The sequence below is a fragment of the Erigeron canadensis genome, chromosome 6 (assembly GCF_010389155.1).
Source record: "Erigeron canadensis isolate Cc75 chromosome 6, C_canadensis_v1, whole genome shotgun sequence".
Classification (NCBI taxonomy): Eukaryota; Viridiplantae; Streptophyta; class Magnoliopsida; order Asterales; family Asteraceae; genus Erigeron; species Erigeron canadensis.
The window spans coordinates 5019416-5037461 of record NC_057766.1 but is presented as its reverse complement, the minus strand read 5'-3'; the positions used below and the strand labels follow the sequence as shown (position 1 = coordinate 5037461).

At 34.0% G+C, this 18046-nt stretch overlaps 2 protein-coding genes across 2 annotated transcripts; one reads left to right on the top strand and one right to left on the bottom strand.

Annotated features, from left to right (window-relative positions):
• Positions 1-3687: 3687 nt before the first annotated feature.
• LOC122604179 (protein FAR1-RELATED SEQUENCE 5-like) lies at positions 3688-4940 on the top strand. The gene is made up of 2 exons (XM_043777076.1): positions 3688-3978; positions 4317-4940. The coding sequence occupies exons 1-2, from the start codon at positions 3688-3690 to the stop codon at positions 4938-4940; spliced, it is 915 nt and encodes a 304-aa protein (XP_043633011.1).
• An 8369-nt stretch (positions 4941-13309) lies between these two features.
• LOC122604178 (putative F-box protein At1g47765) lies at positions 13310-14038 on the bottom strand. Its single transcript, XM_043777075.1, has one exon. The coding sequence runs from the start codon at positions 14036-14038 to the stop codon at positions 13310-13312; it is 729 nt and encodes a 242-aa protein (XP_043633010.1).
• Between the last annotated feature and the right edge of the window lie 4008 nt (positions 14039-18046).

Genomic DNA, 18046 nt, shown 5'->3' with positions numbered 1-18046 from the left:
ACGATTCTGGTGCTACCTTGCACGCATTCACCGATGTTCATTGGCAAAATACAATCAAAACTCCACTGGAAGCATATTCAGATGCTGATTGGGTCGGGTGCCCGGATGATAGGTGTTCCACAGGAGGATTTGCGGTATACTTGGGCTCCAATTTGATTTCCTGGACAGCCCGTAAACAACAAACAGTTTCTCGCTCTTCAACCGAATCAGAATATAAAGCCCTTACTGATACAGTTTCTGAAATAACCTGGCTGGAAGCTCTTCTTCGTGAGCTTGGTGTTACAAGTAAAAATTCACCCACTCTCTGGTGTGATAATCTTGGTGCTACCTATTTATCCGCCAATCCTGTGTTTCATGCAAGGACCAAACACATTGAGGTCGATTTTCACTTTGTGCGAGAAAAGGTAGCACAAGGAAAGCTCAAGATTCAATTTATTGCCACACATGATCAAATTGTCGATATCTTCACCAAACCTCTTCCATCACAACGTTTTCTATTTTTGAAGTCCAAGCTTCAGGTCGTTCCTCGCCCTTAGCTTGCAGGGTAATATTAGATCAAGCGTTATATTTAGCATAACTAGAGGGTAGTCAATTGTAATATCCTAGTACTATATATATATATGGTTGTAATGTTATGCCTTTTCAATAATATATCATTATTATCATCTTATACGTGGTCTTATATAACATATGGAGTAAAACTAAGAGTTGTACTCACGTGAAACTACAAAAAGTGGTGAAACCAAAGGGCTGCATCTCAGCCCTTGGATCAAAAGTGATCAACGACTGTTATTAAAAAAAAAAAAACAACACGGAGGGGTAGAAAGGTAATTTGACAAATTATAATTTTCTTCTTTCTCCCAAAAAACATATAAAACACGATCAAAAGTTGCTTCATCAAAAACACTTCCTTCCTTTCCAAAATTCTCCGATCAAAATAACAAAAAATCAATCAATATTTCCTGCGAAAGCTCCAGCAACAACACCGGCAACATATTTAGCGAATTCAATGGAATCGATCGATCCTAATGTTGTAACTCGATCTCCGGCCAAAGCTCCGTCATCATCTTCATCGAATTCAGTGGATTCAATCAATCCAACTGGATTTCCGGCCAAAGCTCCGTCAACATCAACATCCAATTCAGTTGATGAAAGAGAGATAATTTCGGAAGTAGAAAATTATGCAGATATTTCAAAGACATTTTCCGGTAATTTTAATCTATTTTCTTCTTTATTTTAAATTTTATCATGAATTTTTTTAAATTTATTAGGATTATTTATGAAGATTTTAACTAAATGTATGTAGTAGAATCAAATATGATTATTCATGTTTCAAAGCACATGTGTTTGTGTAGTTTTAAGTTTAGGATCAAATTTGATTTTGTGCAGTATAACTGTATATGTTTGTGTGATTTCTTGTATTGAATCAAATATGATTTCGTAAATTATCTATTATAAATAAATTTTTTGTTCAGAATCATATTTGATTAATTATCCGTATGTGTAAAATCATATGTGATTTTGTATGTAGTTTCTATAGATTTTTGTTTTGTAACTTTTATTAGTACAATCAAATATGATTTTGTATTGACGTTTTAGTTACGCGTGATGTTATTCCTGTAATCATATTTGATTTTACACGTAGATTGTGAAAAACATATACAAAATAAACTATTGAAAATCAAAATTGATTTTACACAAAATCATATATGATTTTGTTCAAGTTTTACGTTTTAAGGTATAATTTTCTTTTTAAGACTATGAGTGTAAAATCAAATATGATTTCGCATTGAATGCACTTATTTCTGACCTGTATATTCTCATACAGTTCCCGTGCTGAAAGAAACACCTAAAACAAATGTTACTCGAACATTCCAAACGCCGGACGGATCGCAGTTTTTTGTCCCAATAGTTGATTACAAAAGACAACCAGTGATAGGAAGAAACTATGGATCACTTGAAAGATGTCGTAAGATGTACCACGAGTATGCTTATTATTCTGGTTTTGAAATCAGAAAAGGGAGCTAGAAAACTAATTTGTCAGGAATAGTAAGACAAAAGTACTATCTTTGTCACAGAGCTGGAGAAAGAAAGAAGGTTAACATAGATAGTTTAGAAAGAAATGAAAAACAAGTTAGAAAAAGCAGCATGGAATCCACTGGATGTAGAGCTAGAGTGAGATTTGACTTGGATTACTTGAACGAAACATACATAATAGCTAATTTCCATGCAATTCATAATCATGAATTGGTTCGGCGAGAGTATAGACATCTATGCAAAACAGATAGACAACTAAAATATGCAGAGCAGCTATTTGTCTACAACGCCTCCATCTCAAACGTTGGACCAACAAAAGCTCATCAACTATACAGTAACTTGAAGGGAAGCTCGTTAAATGTAAAAGGGACAGTTGATGATTTCAGAAACTGGAAGAGGGACCTAAATGTGTACATCAATGAAAGTGACGCTCAAATTTTAGTTAACAAAATGATGGAAATGAGAGAACATATCCCTGGTTTTGCATTTGAGTATAAGGTTGACAACTCTGAGTTGCACTCACTCTTTTGGGCCGATAATGTAGCAAGGCGTAACTATGAAGAATTCAGCGACATAATGTCTTTTGATGCAACGAATTGAACAAACAGGTATATTTTTTAGTTTTTAAATAGGTTTATTTGTATAGAACTCATTTGCCTTGTCTCAAAGTTATACATTAATCATATATAAATTTTTCATAGTGTATGCTTAAAATTACTTTATTGTCTAGATGTATAAAATTATATATGATTTTGTATAGGGTTTTGACACTATATATGTAAAATCATTTATGATTTTAAATGGTTTTCCCAAATGTATGAGTTTTTAAATATTTGTTCTTAAAATCAAATATGATTTTGCACATACAGTTACAAAAACAGAATTCTCTATAATCTCTATACATAATCAAATATGATTATGAACATAAAATTAAACTATAATAGATTACGAATTGAACTTGATTGTACATGAATATGGTTTTTGATGATAGGTACAACATGATGTTTGTCCCTTTCACGGGAATAGACAACCATAACAAATGCATAACCTTTGCTGCTGGGTTGATAAGAGATGAGAAGCAAGAAACATACACATGGCTTCTAAAATGTTTCATGGATAACTTCAAGAAAGAGCCAACAATGGTGGTAACAGATCAGGACAAAGCCATGGAGATTGGAATAAAAAAATATATTTAAGACTGCAAAACATAGGCTGTGCATGTGGCACATAACACAAAAACTACCAACAAAGGTGATGTCTGTTATCAATCAAAAAGGATTGTATACTGTTTTTCTCAATTATGATTGTTTCAGTGAATAATCAATTTTGATTTAATACAGATAAGAGAGGCAACTCCAAGTATAGAAGATGAAACTGAGAGAGACTTCAAGAGCAGGTTTGACAGTATAGTTTGGAATATTCACATGGAACCAAAAACTTTCAAGGAAAAATGGGAGAAGTTGATGATTGATTTTTCATTACAAAATGACAATCGGTTCAAGCATATGTTTTAAATCAGATCAAAGTGGATACCAGCTTACTTCATTGACACTCCAATGTGTGGCCTGATGAGAACAACATCAAGGTCAGAAAGCGAGAATGCTTTTTTTTTCTCATTTCACAAGATCAACGTCAAATCTGGTAAGTTTCATGAGTGGATTTGAATCAGCAATGATGAAACAAAGGTCAAAACAAGAAAAGTTAGATGCTGAAACAATAAAGAAGACTCCAATATTGAACACAAAACTCAAAATAGAAATCAATGCTTCAAAACTGTACACAAAAACAATTTTTGAGATGATACAGAAGGAAATAGAAGCCGGTCTATATGATTGTTTAGTTGCCCAAATGACTGCCGAAGAAGAGTGTCAAATTTATATCATTAATGAGATGTTAAAGAGGAAAGTGAAAGAGACAGGACAAAATGTGATTCAGTATAAGGTAGAGCTTTTATTTTATTAAATACTCCCTCCGTCCCAAATTAAATGTCCAATTTTGACTTGGTAAGTCTTTCTTCTCTAATTTTGACCGTAAATATTTTTGTTTGTACAATATAATACTAAATGAAAGTTATATCAATGAAAAGTACATCTAAAGCTTAATCTATCCATATATTTTACATCAAATATTGTATAACACAAACAAAAATATTTACAGTCAAAGTTACAAAAGAAAGACTTCAATAGTCAAAATAGGACATTTAAATTGGGACGGAGGGAGTAAATGTTATGTTTAAATCAAATTTGATTCAACACTGAAATAATTTTATGTCAATGAAGGTATTGCATAACCTTGGGGATGGTTCTGTTGTGTGTACCTGTAGACACTATCTCCGTTCAGGTCACCTTTGCCGACATTGTTTCAGTGTTTTGAAGAACAATAATATAGACGAAATACATGCACAATTCATTATGAGGCGGTGGACAAAAGGCATCATACCACCTGATTTGAGATCTAGCAGAAACAGATTTGACAATGGAAATGTTGGTACTCAAAAGTTGGTTGCTGAAGCAAGTTCAGTTTTTGAGGACTGCTTGCATCTTGTTGTGAACGATGATGAAAAACTTAAAGAGTTTCTGGAAAAAGTTAAATCGTTGAAGTCAGAAGTTGAGGCTGATATGGCAAACGAACCACCAAAGAAAAAAAATGAAGTGATATCAAGAATGATGGGTGTTGAAAAACCAGATTCAAACGAAATAAAAAACCCACCAGTTGGAGTGTATAAGGGATGTGGAACTGTAAACCGTATAATGGGCGGTAAGGAGAAAGGAATAAAAGAAAGCAATAAAAGAAAGAGAAAGTGCACTACATGCGGAGATACGAATCACAACAGCAGGACATGTGGAAAAAAGAAACAAAAATTCAATGAAAAAGTGAATATTGAAGGAGCTTCAAACAATTAGACAAGTATTTTTTTTCTTTATGACACATATTCTATTCTTGGATTATAGTTTTAATTGATTGATCAATTGTCTAGACATTGTGTAATAAAATTTGGTTCTGAAATATGATCAATTTTGTTTTCTTCTTTGATAAATTCAAATATGATTTAGAAAATGTTTCTTCATATGGACTTCTTTTAAATGTTTTTTTTTCTAATATTATTCTCAAAATCAAATATGATTTTGTATGCCTTTTTCACACGGTATGCGTAAACTCAAATATGATTCTGTGTATTTTTCACACAGTATGCTTAAAATCATATATGATTTTCTATACCTTACTCACACAATACGCTTAAAATCAAATATGATTTTGTATACCTTTCTTACACAATTAGCTTAAAATCAAATATGATATTCATTGTTAACAACACATGCTTCATTGAAAGATTCTACATAAGACAAAATATTAAGATGAGTAACGATCTATCTTTAAATAAAATCCAATTATGATCAATTTTGTTTTCTTCTTTGATAAATTCAAATATGATTTAGAAAATGTTTCTTCATATGGACTTCTTTTAAATGTTTTTTTTCTAATATTATTCTCAAAATCAAATATGATTTTGTATGCCTTTTTCACACAATATGCGCAAAATCAAATATGATTCTGTGTATTTTTCACACAATATGCGTAAAATCAAATATGATTTTTTCTATACCTTACTCACTCAGCATATGTGAGTTATGTGACCCAAATTATGTATACATCTTTCTTTAAATTTATTTTTCGTTTATTTATTTAAGTGGATCTTCACGTAATCGTATAACAGTACTATATACTCGAAGAGTCAACGAATTCGTTCAATTAATATAGAAAAAATGATAAATCCTCATAAAAATCCTCTTAATATATTTATTTTTTAACCCATGTCATTCACTAATTCTCTTTCCTAACCTCACCTCCCCATTTTCTAAGAGGATTTTTAAGCAAAACAGTTAGGAGGATTGATATTAATATAATATATAAAATATTTTATAAATACGTTGTGTTTTTTTTGTTGGTATTTGAGGTGAAAAGAAAAAAAAGTCAATGAACTGACTAAACTTAAATGAAAAATGAAAACTACCAAACACGTCAAACTCTTAACAATAGTTAAATATGGCGAAAATTCTTGAGAGATTTTTTACTATGTACCCCTAGGCACATGATAAAAAGTAACTAATCTTTATTATATTCCATAAATAAAACATCATTAATAATACTAATTTTTTCTTTTTCCGTTTGCTTCCCATTTTACCCTTTTTTATATTAGGCAATGGTATATGTACACTATCTAGTTATTCAAATTGACTTTGCAATGATAATTGCCGATGTCTATTTTATATTAGTAATTTTCTTGATTTAAATCATACAAAGTGAAATAGGTGAATGATAGTATCTTTATTTTTTCAGTTAAATGTACAAGATAAAAACAAGAAACGTAGTACCTTCATGACACACATAATTTGTCTAACCGACAAACCAGATTCTTTGTGCATGAGTATACATTCCTCATCTTCCATTGTTATACTACCATATGATGGAAGAAAGCGTACCTCATCGACAAACCTACCTTTTCGCCATTTTTATTGACAAAGCTACCTTTTTTTAATAGAAAATCCATTCTTTTTTGCAAAAATTTGATAGAACGCGAATGCTTGTTCTTCACTAAGAAAACATTGACCAACAAATGGTGTATTAAAAATTTGTTTTGTGGTTTGAGAATTGTCATCGTGAGTCGTGACTTGCAAAACTACAATCTGGTGGAAACTCGTTCAAATCAAATAGATGACTTTTGGTGGAAACTCGTTCAAATCAAATAGATGATTTTTACTCATTTTTTGCAAATTAAAAGGAACAAAATGAATTCTGTTATAAGATGAAGAGAAGAATTGAGAGAAGAGAAGAAGTAATTATATTAATGAGGGGTTACAATTAAGCCTTGTATTTATAATCTATAAAAGAATGTTCTAGAGACTCTAATATGGAAGTGAATATCCATACTATATTTATATTACAATACTCCCCCTTGGATATTCACACTATATTATACATGATATGATGTATGTTGCCTCATTAAAAACCTTACCAAGAAAAACTCAGTGGGATAAAATCTCGATGAAAGGAAAAAGAGTGCAGCGCGTATAATACTCCCCCTCATTTGAATATTCGTCTTGTTGATCATGTGTTGAGATTAGGGATGTGCACGGGTTCAAAACCGGCCCAACCCGACCCGAACCGCCAAGACCCATGACCCGAAAATGCATGAAAAATGGAACCGAGACCCGGCCCGTTGACCCCCCGGGCGGGTCGGTTCGGGTCCGGGTTTAGGCGGTTCGGGTTCAGGTTTTTATGGGTGACCCGAAAATGACTTTCTAGTTAGGTGGCTGCTGTTTTTTGGGCTGAAAATGAAGATGATGGAGAAGAAACTAATTTCTGGGTTTGGCACGGAAACTGAGCTTTATGGGCTCCAAAATCGGACGTGAATACGTGATGATGCGCGGTGAGCCTGCAACTTATCGGAGGTGGTGGAGGGGATATGGAGGTCTTTATGTTCTTTTATTTCGATATATGTGTGTACCCGTGACTTATTAGATGCGAGTGAAGTGACTATACATACAGATATATTATATTATATTCGTTTATTATAAATATATACATGTTGGTACTTGTGGTTTTCAAAAAAAAAGGTGGTGAATTAGTGTGTAACAGGCTGTAACAAAGTAGATAAATAATAAATAATTTAATAATTAATTAATATTGGTATAGGAAATTGGTGATGGAGTGAAACGTGTATTCATTTACTTCACACTATTAATTAAAATAATAGTTTCCTCCCTTTTCATATTCTTGACATTACATCTCCATTCTCCACAAATGGATTCAAATGGCATTCAACTACTCAAATTTTACACTGAATTTTCTTTACATCCTTATTATACAAAATAATAACACAATCTTCTTCTTCTTGAAGAGACATAGTTTGCTTTTCCTCCTTTCTCATATTTATAAAAATTATATTTATACGATGATATACACGTGAATATCTATGGAATTACAAACGTCGAAGATGAGTCTTACATGGAGAAGAGAAAGCATGGAGACATGAAGTCATGGAGTTACAAATATCGAAGATGACTAGTGACTATGATACAACTATATTTTTTTTATTTCTGCAAGTTAGACTGGTACTTCGTAGTCAAACTTCTGAAAAGCTCAACTATATTTAGCCCAATTATCTCTTACACCCACATATTAAGGTATTCTCAGGTTTTACCGGGTCAAACCGGCAACCCACGGTTTTGACCCAGCCCGAACCGATAACCGAGAAGCACGAATTTTATGAACCGTGAACCGGCCCGTTTAGGTGGCGGGCGGGTCGGGCAGGTCTGGGTCACGGGCGGGTCACGGGTTTCGGTCCAAATGCTCATCCCTAGTTGAGATTGTATCTAATTGTTTGAGATTGATCTATAGACACCACATTATCTTCAAATGATACTAATATCACGAACATATTCTTCTTGGGCATTCTTCATCATTGATCTTTGACCATGATTAGGGATGGCCAACAAACCCGTACCCAATGGGGAAATCCGAAACCCGACATTTTTGGGTCGGGTCCGGGTATGCGGGTCTAGGGCCGGGTACGGGGATGGTTTTAAACTTTTTTTCGGATTCGGGTTCGGGTTCGGGTCCGGGGACGGTTTTAAATAAAAACCCGCATACCCGACCCGTATACCCGAAAGTCTCCCCGAACCCGCATACCCGACCCACAAATATATGTGGGTATATTTTAATATGTGGTTGTAAGTATATATAAGTAAGGGTTTAGCATGATTGCATCTTATCTGTTAATGTAATTCAAAACAATGTTATTCAAAACAGCATGCATGTCTTCATTCGAATAGATTTGATGAAGTTCTCTAAATTGATATCAGGGTACAATAAGTTGATTTTTTTATATAAAAGTCAACTTAGTTTTTATGAAACAAACTTTGCTTAGATAATAAAGGATCCCAAAAAAATAATAATTATAATAACGGATACCCGATTACCCGTGGGAAAACCCGTTACCCGACGGTTAGTTAGTAAACAGAGACCCGTCGGGTCCTGGTCCGGGTTTGGGACGGGGATTTTTCATCGGGTCCGGGATTACTTAAACCGGGCCCATACCCGACCCGTTGTCATCCCTAACCATGATCTTCTTTATAGCTTGATGATGTAGTTGTTGATGATTGCTAAATCTTCATACAATGTGTAGTGTCAAAGTTTGTGAAAAACTAAATTGTTTGTGATAATCCTTTCAGCGGATGAGACAAATATCTAGCTTCAACATATCTAATCATCTTGATTTGCAAGTGAACTCTTTTGATCAAATAATTTCCTATCGCATGGAACGAAGTATGTCTTCAGTTTTATCCATTGATAGCTTGTTGATTCAGAGCCAGGTATTCCTAACACATTTTTAGAAAAATGCATTATCGGGGATATGTAGTGAAACGGTGTTTTGGGCAGCAGTTCTGGTTTCTTGGGGAATGCGTGAAACGGGCAAGATGGGTTCGATAGTACCAAGCCAACAAGGTCTGGTGTATTTGGAGGTATGGATAATTCGATGCTCGACGGAATTAGGGTTGGTGGTCAGCCTCTTATTAGGGCAGGTTACCGACTCAAGAAGCTGAAGATGCCTTTGTTTGAAGGTGACGATATGTACGGTTGGATTTATAAGATGGAACGCTCCTTTGATGTCCGAGGGTTCACGCAACCAGGCGAGCGGCTGCGGGCTGCTGTGCTTTGTTTGGAAGGCCAGGCTTTATCTTGGTTTCGTTGGAGGGAAAAGCGGGAACCTTTTCGTCATTGGGATATGTTGAAGGGTTGTATTTTGGACCGTTTTCGTCAAGGGGATTTGTATGAGCAATTCTTGTCCATTAAGCAGGAAGGTACTATACGGGATTATGTGAGCTTGTTTGAGAGGATGGCGGCGCAGTCGGAGGGTATTGCTGAACCGATCATGATTAGCACTTTCATGAATGGATTAAAGCCCGAGATACGTACTGCTGTCCGATTGTTACAACCGAGGGGTTTAACTAATACTATTAAACTAGCAATTATGATTGATGATGATAGAGCTGGTGGTGGGGGTGAGTTTGTTAAAGAAGATTTCAAGACAATGACGGGCGGAGTTGAGTTTGCTACTAAATCCACAGTTGGAGATATAGATGCTGTAGTTGGGGATCTTATAAGGACAAAACGCTTGAGTGATGCTGAGTTTGCGGATAAAAGAGCTAAAGGTTTATGTTTTCGGTGTAATGGTAAGTTTGGTCCTAGTCATCGTTGTCCAGAGAAGAGTTTGAGGTGCCTTACGCTGCTTATAGGCCCAGAGGAAGCGGAGGCAGACGAGATGGAAGGTCCACCAAAGCCATGGAATCCCGGACCTAAGATCGATTGAACTAGAGTTTGAAGCCACACCTTGAGGACAAGGTGTGTTGTGGGGAGGGGAGTAGTGATACGGATCAGGTGGCAGAAGGTTGGGCTGGGCTCTTATTAATAAATTACGGTTTATTATTATTAGATAATTATGTGTTCTCCAAGTTAGGGTTAGGGTTAGGGTTATGTCCTATTTAAATAAGGCTTGTAGCTACCGTGTTTTAGGTCATTGTCTTTATCATTCGGAGTTGCTGAGGCTCGAAACTCAGTATCTATCCTTCTTATCTATTAACAGCCGACTCTATTCGGCTTTACTATCTTTTGTTCTTTTAAATATAGTATTGTTGTTGGTTGCTTTACTGGTTGATTCATATCACAATGTCCTCATCCTGTAACCAGCAAGAAAACAATATTTAGCAAGGTCAAATCGTTGACCATCTAAGCCGGAATATAGAATAGAACTAGAAGAAAAGAGAGGCTAAAGAATAATGATTATCAGCTTAGAATGAGATGCAAGGAACGCTAATATATGCTGAAAGATTTATGTGTGTCCTTGCCCTAAAGGTGACAAGGTGGCCAGGTCGGGTGGTTGGTGATATGTCAGGACGAGTCATGTTTATTGCCGATACGGGCCAGGTTGACCCGAAAACACCTTTTTGTTCATTTTAAAACTGATTATAAATTGCGATTGCGCTATTATGATTAAAATAATGTTATTGTTACAATAATAACCCAAACCATTGAATAAAAACAGGTTTTGAGTTCGAATGGCGTATAGATGTTGGGCGACTTGAAAGTGATTGAGGCATTCTCCTTTAGTAATTTTTTTTTTTTGCCAATTTGAGATGAAACTTTATCCCAAATTGACCCATAAATAAGAAAATGGTTCCAAATTGGCAACTCTACCTAGTTTGTAAGAATACACACTAGGCTCCTCGAAAAAACCAAAAAATGCCAAGTATGGGACATTTATACCACAACAAACTGAACCAACTGTGCTTCTGAGGTTCCTAGATAGCACAATGACATACCTGATACCAATGAAGCGAAGGCCACTGGGTAGCATATACATGGACACAATTATAACCGACAAAACAACAAAATTTACAAAAACTAATATCTCATTCTGCAGTTTAATTGAGCATTAAAGTATTCAAATTTGTAAGTCTTTGCTTCATGAATCAATTACTATTTAATTTAAAAACTTGGTACTTTCACTTTTAATGTATATATATATAATATACTAGATGTGTTCGACTTAATAAAAGATCAAAAAGAAAAAGAATTACAGTTCGCCTCTTTGTCGGAGAGATGCATTAATAACCAGTTTGAGATGATCAAATCAATTGATCCAGCTGCAAGGTTTAGGTCTGCCGAAATAACATCACCACATACAGATTTGACAGTTTCATGGTGCCCGTTAATGCTCTGGTTCTGCAAGAATAACTAGTTACAGCTGGAAAAAATAACTTTAAAATAAGTATAACTTATTTTCCAAGGCAAGGGACGTATACCTTTTTTACATTTTACCACGTTTTCAATGGAATCTCGCGCTATGACTTTGCTAGCCTTTTTGGCTAGTTCACCTCTACTGTAAATAATCAATACCAACATTCCTTTTTGAGTAATCAGTAAATGACCAATACCAACTAATAGTTCAAGGACTAATATCCCTTCATAAGGTGGGAGGAACACCAGTTCCTTCATAAAGAGTGGTCAACATATGAATATATGATACACAATAAGATCAACTATACCGGAAAGAATGATTGGTTTATATAAATAAAGTTCTATTCAATGCCGAGATGCGAGAATTGAAAAAGTAACTTTCCCGTATCAATTAGGGGGTAAATAACAAGATACAAACAAAAATGGCCATTCAAAAGAAATCACTTTCAGGAAGAAACAAGACAAAAAGGATCCATTGTTACTAGAGAACAAAAAAGAACAAAAGTTATAATACCATTAAACATTATACTATGGTAATCTAAACAATGAAGAAGAAAAGTTTGATTTCTACATACCCCGGACCTATCTTAGTTTCCAAGATCAGATGCTAGAGAATCAAACAGTAAGATGAATAGAGTGCCTCATTCACTTGTTATTCAGAATCTCATTATCCACATTCTTCATGTCATTTATCAATATATAACCAACAACTATATACTACATACAAAGAAACTAAAATTAACTGTTCCCACACACAAGACGAAAAACATTCAAGCTGTCATTTTGAATGTCACATCAAATTTGAAGCATATGGAAACATTTTGGATCATCCAACACTAAGACATAAAGTGTTAATAATTGAAGCATTTAAAGAATGAAAACTTTAAAGCAAGTCTGAAATTTGAAGTGAATAATGACACGACTTATACAAGACGAAAGTGGTAATTTATTTTACCTAAACTAATGACAAGCGTTCATTCCCTGGTGTAGTACATTACTTGATAAATCCACGCTCATTAGTTGCTGATCCAGTATATAAAACCATCCAGTTGATCAACCAAAAGCAGTGTTTCCATATATGAACACATAAAGAAGGAACAATCTTCTCCATCAATCGCAAGATTATCAATGGCTTTTGAGTTGGGATCGTAAATTTGAAGTTTGGCATTTTCAAGTAATCCTTCTCGCGTTTCCATAATTAGTTCACCAGTCCTCCTAAATCCTAGTATTTGGTTTATTGTAGCATCTGGTAGGTTAATGGTGTATAGCTTTGTAAACGTTCTACTGACACCTTGCTCCTTCATTATCCAAAGACAACAAACTGATATGTCATCTTCAAACTCTCTGGGGTATTCAAGCAAAATAAGAGACTCCCGTAGCTTAGATATACTCTCAATACTAGAAAGACTGTTTGTTAACGTATCTGGGAGATTTATCTCTATAAATACCTTCGCAGTCAAGTCAAATGACATGATCAGAGAATGTGATTGAGATCGACCATCTTCATCTCAAGCATATAATCATAAGCAAGCCAATAAATAAACCTATCGATAACAACCTGAGACCCACTAAGTCTAATAGCTTCACGGGGCAGATCGGTAGATAGAATACTCCAAGTCCCAGTACTCAAAGTAAAAACTCGAACTTTCCAAGGAACGCTAATGTCAGGCATATCTTTCATTTTCTGCTTATAATTAACACATCTAATCTTGATAATAGTAGGATCAAAAGTGACAGGACAAACCCCAAAACCAACAACATCATCAAATCCAATATTCCCAACTTTTTCATCATACATAACTGGCACTTGAATACCAACGGATTTCCGTATCGCAGGATTCCAAAGAAGGAACATATGGTATCGATATTCGTAATAACCGTAAAAGCACAACAAACCATGAGAGCCACCAACGACACTAAGTGTGTAAAAGGGGTCAGGAAAAACGGGAATAAGTTGTTGTTGAGCAAAACTATGATCATCATTATCGACCAAAGTTAGATATTTAGGGTCATAATTTACGTACCTTAGAATGAAACGATCACCGGGGGGCTGAGGATGACCAACACTGTAAGAATCAACGAAATTGGGGCTGTCGATCAAACACTTATATGATTTTGATACAGATCGGAATTGGATTAACGGCTTTAAAGGAAGCCTTTTCAAGATTTCCGCCTGAATTTCTATCGGTACATACTCTGACATTATTTTGATTTTAATTATTTTGGTGGTAATAAAATGGAAGTAGCAGGGTTTTTGAGACCCAAGAAATGGTGTATATCTCTTGTTTATAGATTGAGAATTTATTGTTTTATGCTATTTATCGAAAAACCTATAAAGGATTAAGCAGGTCGGATCCAGGAAATTGAGGAGGTGGGGGCGAAAATATTATAACGTCAAAACAATTGAATAGCCTTACGAAAAAATAGCCTCATCGTAACCTCAAAATAGCCTCATCGTAACCTCAAAATAGTAAGACCTAAATCTTGCAAAATAGCATCACGGTAACATCAAAATAGTTGGTTTTATGCACAAAAAAAGAACACAAAAACAGTTGTTAAACAACCTAAAACAGAGGCCAAAAACAGCACCACTAAAACAACACCAAAACAGCAATAAAATCAGCATATAAACAACACTATATACAACCTAAAATTAGCATCCAAACAATACTAAATATAGCCTAAAGCAACCTAAAATCAGCATACAAATAATAATAAATATTATGAGCCATATTTCTAGTTGAAGATTCGTTGCTAATAACATCATCTCTTAAAGAAGGTAATTTTCTTTTCAAGTATTTCTTCATGTCTTTTAATAAAACAAATATAACTAATAAAATTATAAAATGTTTTACATAAACATCTTAAAGAAATAAAAATTTGCAACTTTCTAACTAGAATCGAATCATAAAAAAATTCGTAAAATTATGTATTCATAATAGAATAATCAATGAATTATAAAATTATGAGTAAATACCAAGTAAAATTGGAGATTTGAAATAAATCATATAAAAGTTTACCATTATAATATTCATGACTATTAAATTGAGAATTTAGAATACCCGTTTTATATCAGTGTAGAATAATAGAATAGATGTTAGCTGTTGTTAATTCATATTGTACCTTGAAAACTCTTACCAAACTTCAAAAGGCTAATACGGTACTACACGGTCTACACCCACGTTTGTATTTTAGTTAACTTGTTATATGAAGCATTGGGTTTTTTTACTTGAGCTGGGTTCATTTTGGATTTTGGACTGGGGTCATTTTAATTAAGTTATCAAAATTACTAGTATTGGGCTTAAGTTGGGCTGGGTTCATCAGCCCCCCATATTACACTGCTGGATCCACCCCTGGGATTAAGAGCATGGTTAAAATGGTAGGTTAAAATGGTAAACGGTGTGAGAAAGGCAAGTTACATTGATTCATAAGGGTGAACAAGTACAAGTGGGGTCTAATGGTTTTTTTCTACATTACTCGGTAGTTGGAGAGGGTGAGAAAGTGAAACTATAATAGTGCGGGACTCTTTCCTTGTATGATTAACACACATTATATGCGTCTGAGGTAAAATTTACTTGTAAAAAAAAAAGTATTGTTGTCAATGGATAAAGAATATTATGGGTTTATCACTACCCATAAAAAAAATATAAAAGCAATCATGTATCTTACAATTTACTAATAAAAGCTATTATTTAGACTAGTGAAAATACAGGAACCATATAAAATAATAATTCTTTAAATGACCAATAGTTAATTTAGAAGATTTTGTTTGTCTAAAACTATATAGTATGTATGAATACCTAATTTCATAATATATGAGAGTTTGAAAGTAATGTTAAATTGAGAAACATTTTACAAATTAATTTTTACATATACATGTGGCATAGGTGGCCCAATCAATAAAAAGAAAAAAAAAATACAAAAGCATTGTTTAATTGGTAAAAGTTATTTTGGTAAGAAAGTGTTTGTAAAATGTTCGTAAACTTAAAATTACTCGTACGAGTAGTTAATTGTTTTTTTTTTTTTTTTTGCACGGCTTGAAGGTAAAACTAAACATACCACACCTACCTTGCAATCAAACATTTTCAGAGTGTGTCTCCCCATTAAATTGCACTTGCAAGGTTCAAACCCGGGTCCCAAAGAGGAAAGTCTTTGCTGGCAAAACCCCCTACCACTAGGTTCTCATCAATCCTAGGTATATATTTATATTTCATATTAAAACTCTATAATCATTAAGTTGTGTGGTAAAATTGTATCTCTGTTTTTTTTTTTTTTTGGTAGGTTTAACGTGCAAGTTAGGATTGTAAATGCTACCGGTGCTATTGGAATTAAAATGAATGATCAACAAATTTTAAATCTTATACAAAGAACAACCTATCAAATTTGTGATGAAAATTATGAGGTATATTTGGTTTATTTTAGTGCTAAATAAGACTTTTCTATGCATTTTAAGTCATTAATTTTTTTTTAAAATGGTCATTAGTTGTAATAGGAGTACATTTACTTCGCTACATGCATGCTTGAACTGGTGTTAAAGAAATTATTTAAGGTTATAGCGCATGCACGTGGGTCTATATATCAAAGTGGGAGAAAATTCATAATACATATCACATCCAGGTAACCAACATAATCCTTCTTATATACGCCTACTATGGGCAATCCATTTTATAATTTCTCTCCGGCGTGCAATGTACGCGTTTTAAGCCCTCGTGTATCATTAATAAATCCCAAGGTATATCTAGAATTCTTCTTCTTTAAATTAATCAACTCATAAGAATATTTTTATTATGTCCAACTCAGTTATATTTATTCATTAATACAATCTTAAAATAAAGTTTAAGAAAAATTATTTAGGTTGTCCGTGGGTCTAAGCACTAGTTAAGTTTATAAGATCCTTCCACCAAAAGTAAATTTATTTACATAAATTTTATGATTCGGTTGACCTCCCTAACGCTTTTTCTCCTTTTCCCGGAGTTTGCATTACCAAAAAGCTACGAGTATTATTAAAAGGAACTGATATTCGTACCACAAAATTTAATTAATCTATCATTTTTATGCATTACTTACTTGTACAGTTTGCTATAATATATGTACAGTGTGGTAGATGTATCAAATGTTGTGGTACGATTATCACTGCCCATTATTAAAGGGTACCTTTTGAAACATTCAACCAATTTGACCCATTTCTGTTTTAGATAGGTTTCTAATATATTATACTCATTTGATACATCATGACTTAAGTGTACTACTCCTAACAGACCCGTCTCCATATATATTCAAGTTATCTGTGATCAAAAGATATAACCACAAAAACATCGTTGGCTAAATGGACTTATTGCCTCACGATACATCAAATCCAGGTTCAACTTCTACCACGTGGCTTTTTTAATGAGTATCTGAAGTGATTAGCGAGTAAGATAACGGCGGGATGTGCTTTTGTTTGAAATTGCAATAATAAGAAAACTAGAAAGTTATCTTTTAACTAATTTTACAGGAAAATAGACGATTTTTTACCAAAAAGATTTCGGCATACCTATTCCTCCTGTGCTCAAAAACCCATGCCCAAATATATCTATATCTATACTATATTATAAAGCAGATTCCTTTCATATTTTTAACATTGAGTTAAATTTTAAATATTGATTTTAAGTACATCCTCAAAATACCTCTCTCATCTATTCTATATTTATCTAAAATAACCGTAATACCTTTTCTCTCTCCTCAAATTTCAACCAATTATTTTTTTTCTCTCTCATCCATAAATCATTTATTCCTCCAATTCATTCAAAATCTTTTATCTCAAAAATCATACGTCGATAAATTATAAAAATTGTATGGGTGTTCTTAAAATTTCATGCTCTTTCATTAGAGATGTCATTCGATATACTTTCGACGAATTTTTAAATCCAAGGGCGGAGGGCGGAGGCCGTAGGCATTTGACTATCACACTCTCTTACCTAGCTATCACCCCCACCATCTCACCGCCGCAACGCGCGGGTACTTACTCTCGTATTAATATAATGCCTCTGCTTTTGTATGTGACATTATCCAAGAATTGCTGGAGCCCCTATCGACCTCTGAATTCACCTTCTGCCATATTCAGTATATCTGCAATGAAGACCGATATGAATGTATTCCACTGTGTGTAATTCTATAGGTGGAGAGCTATTTTTATATAAATCAAAGGAAACAAAGTACTTTATTTTGATTT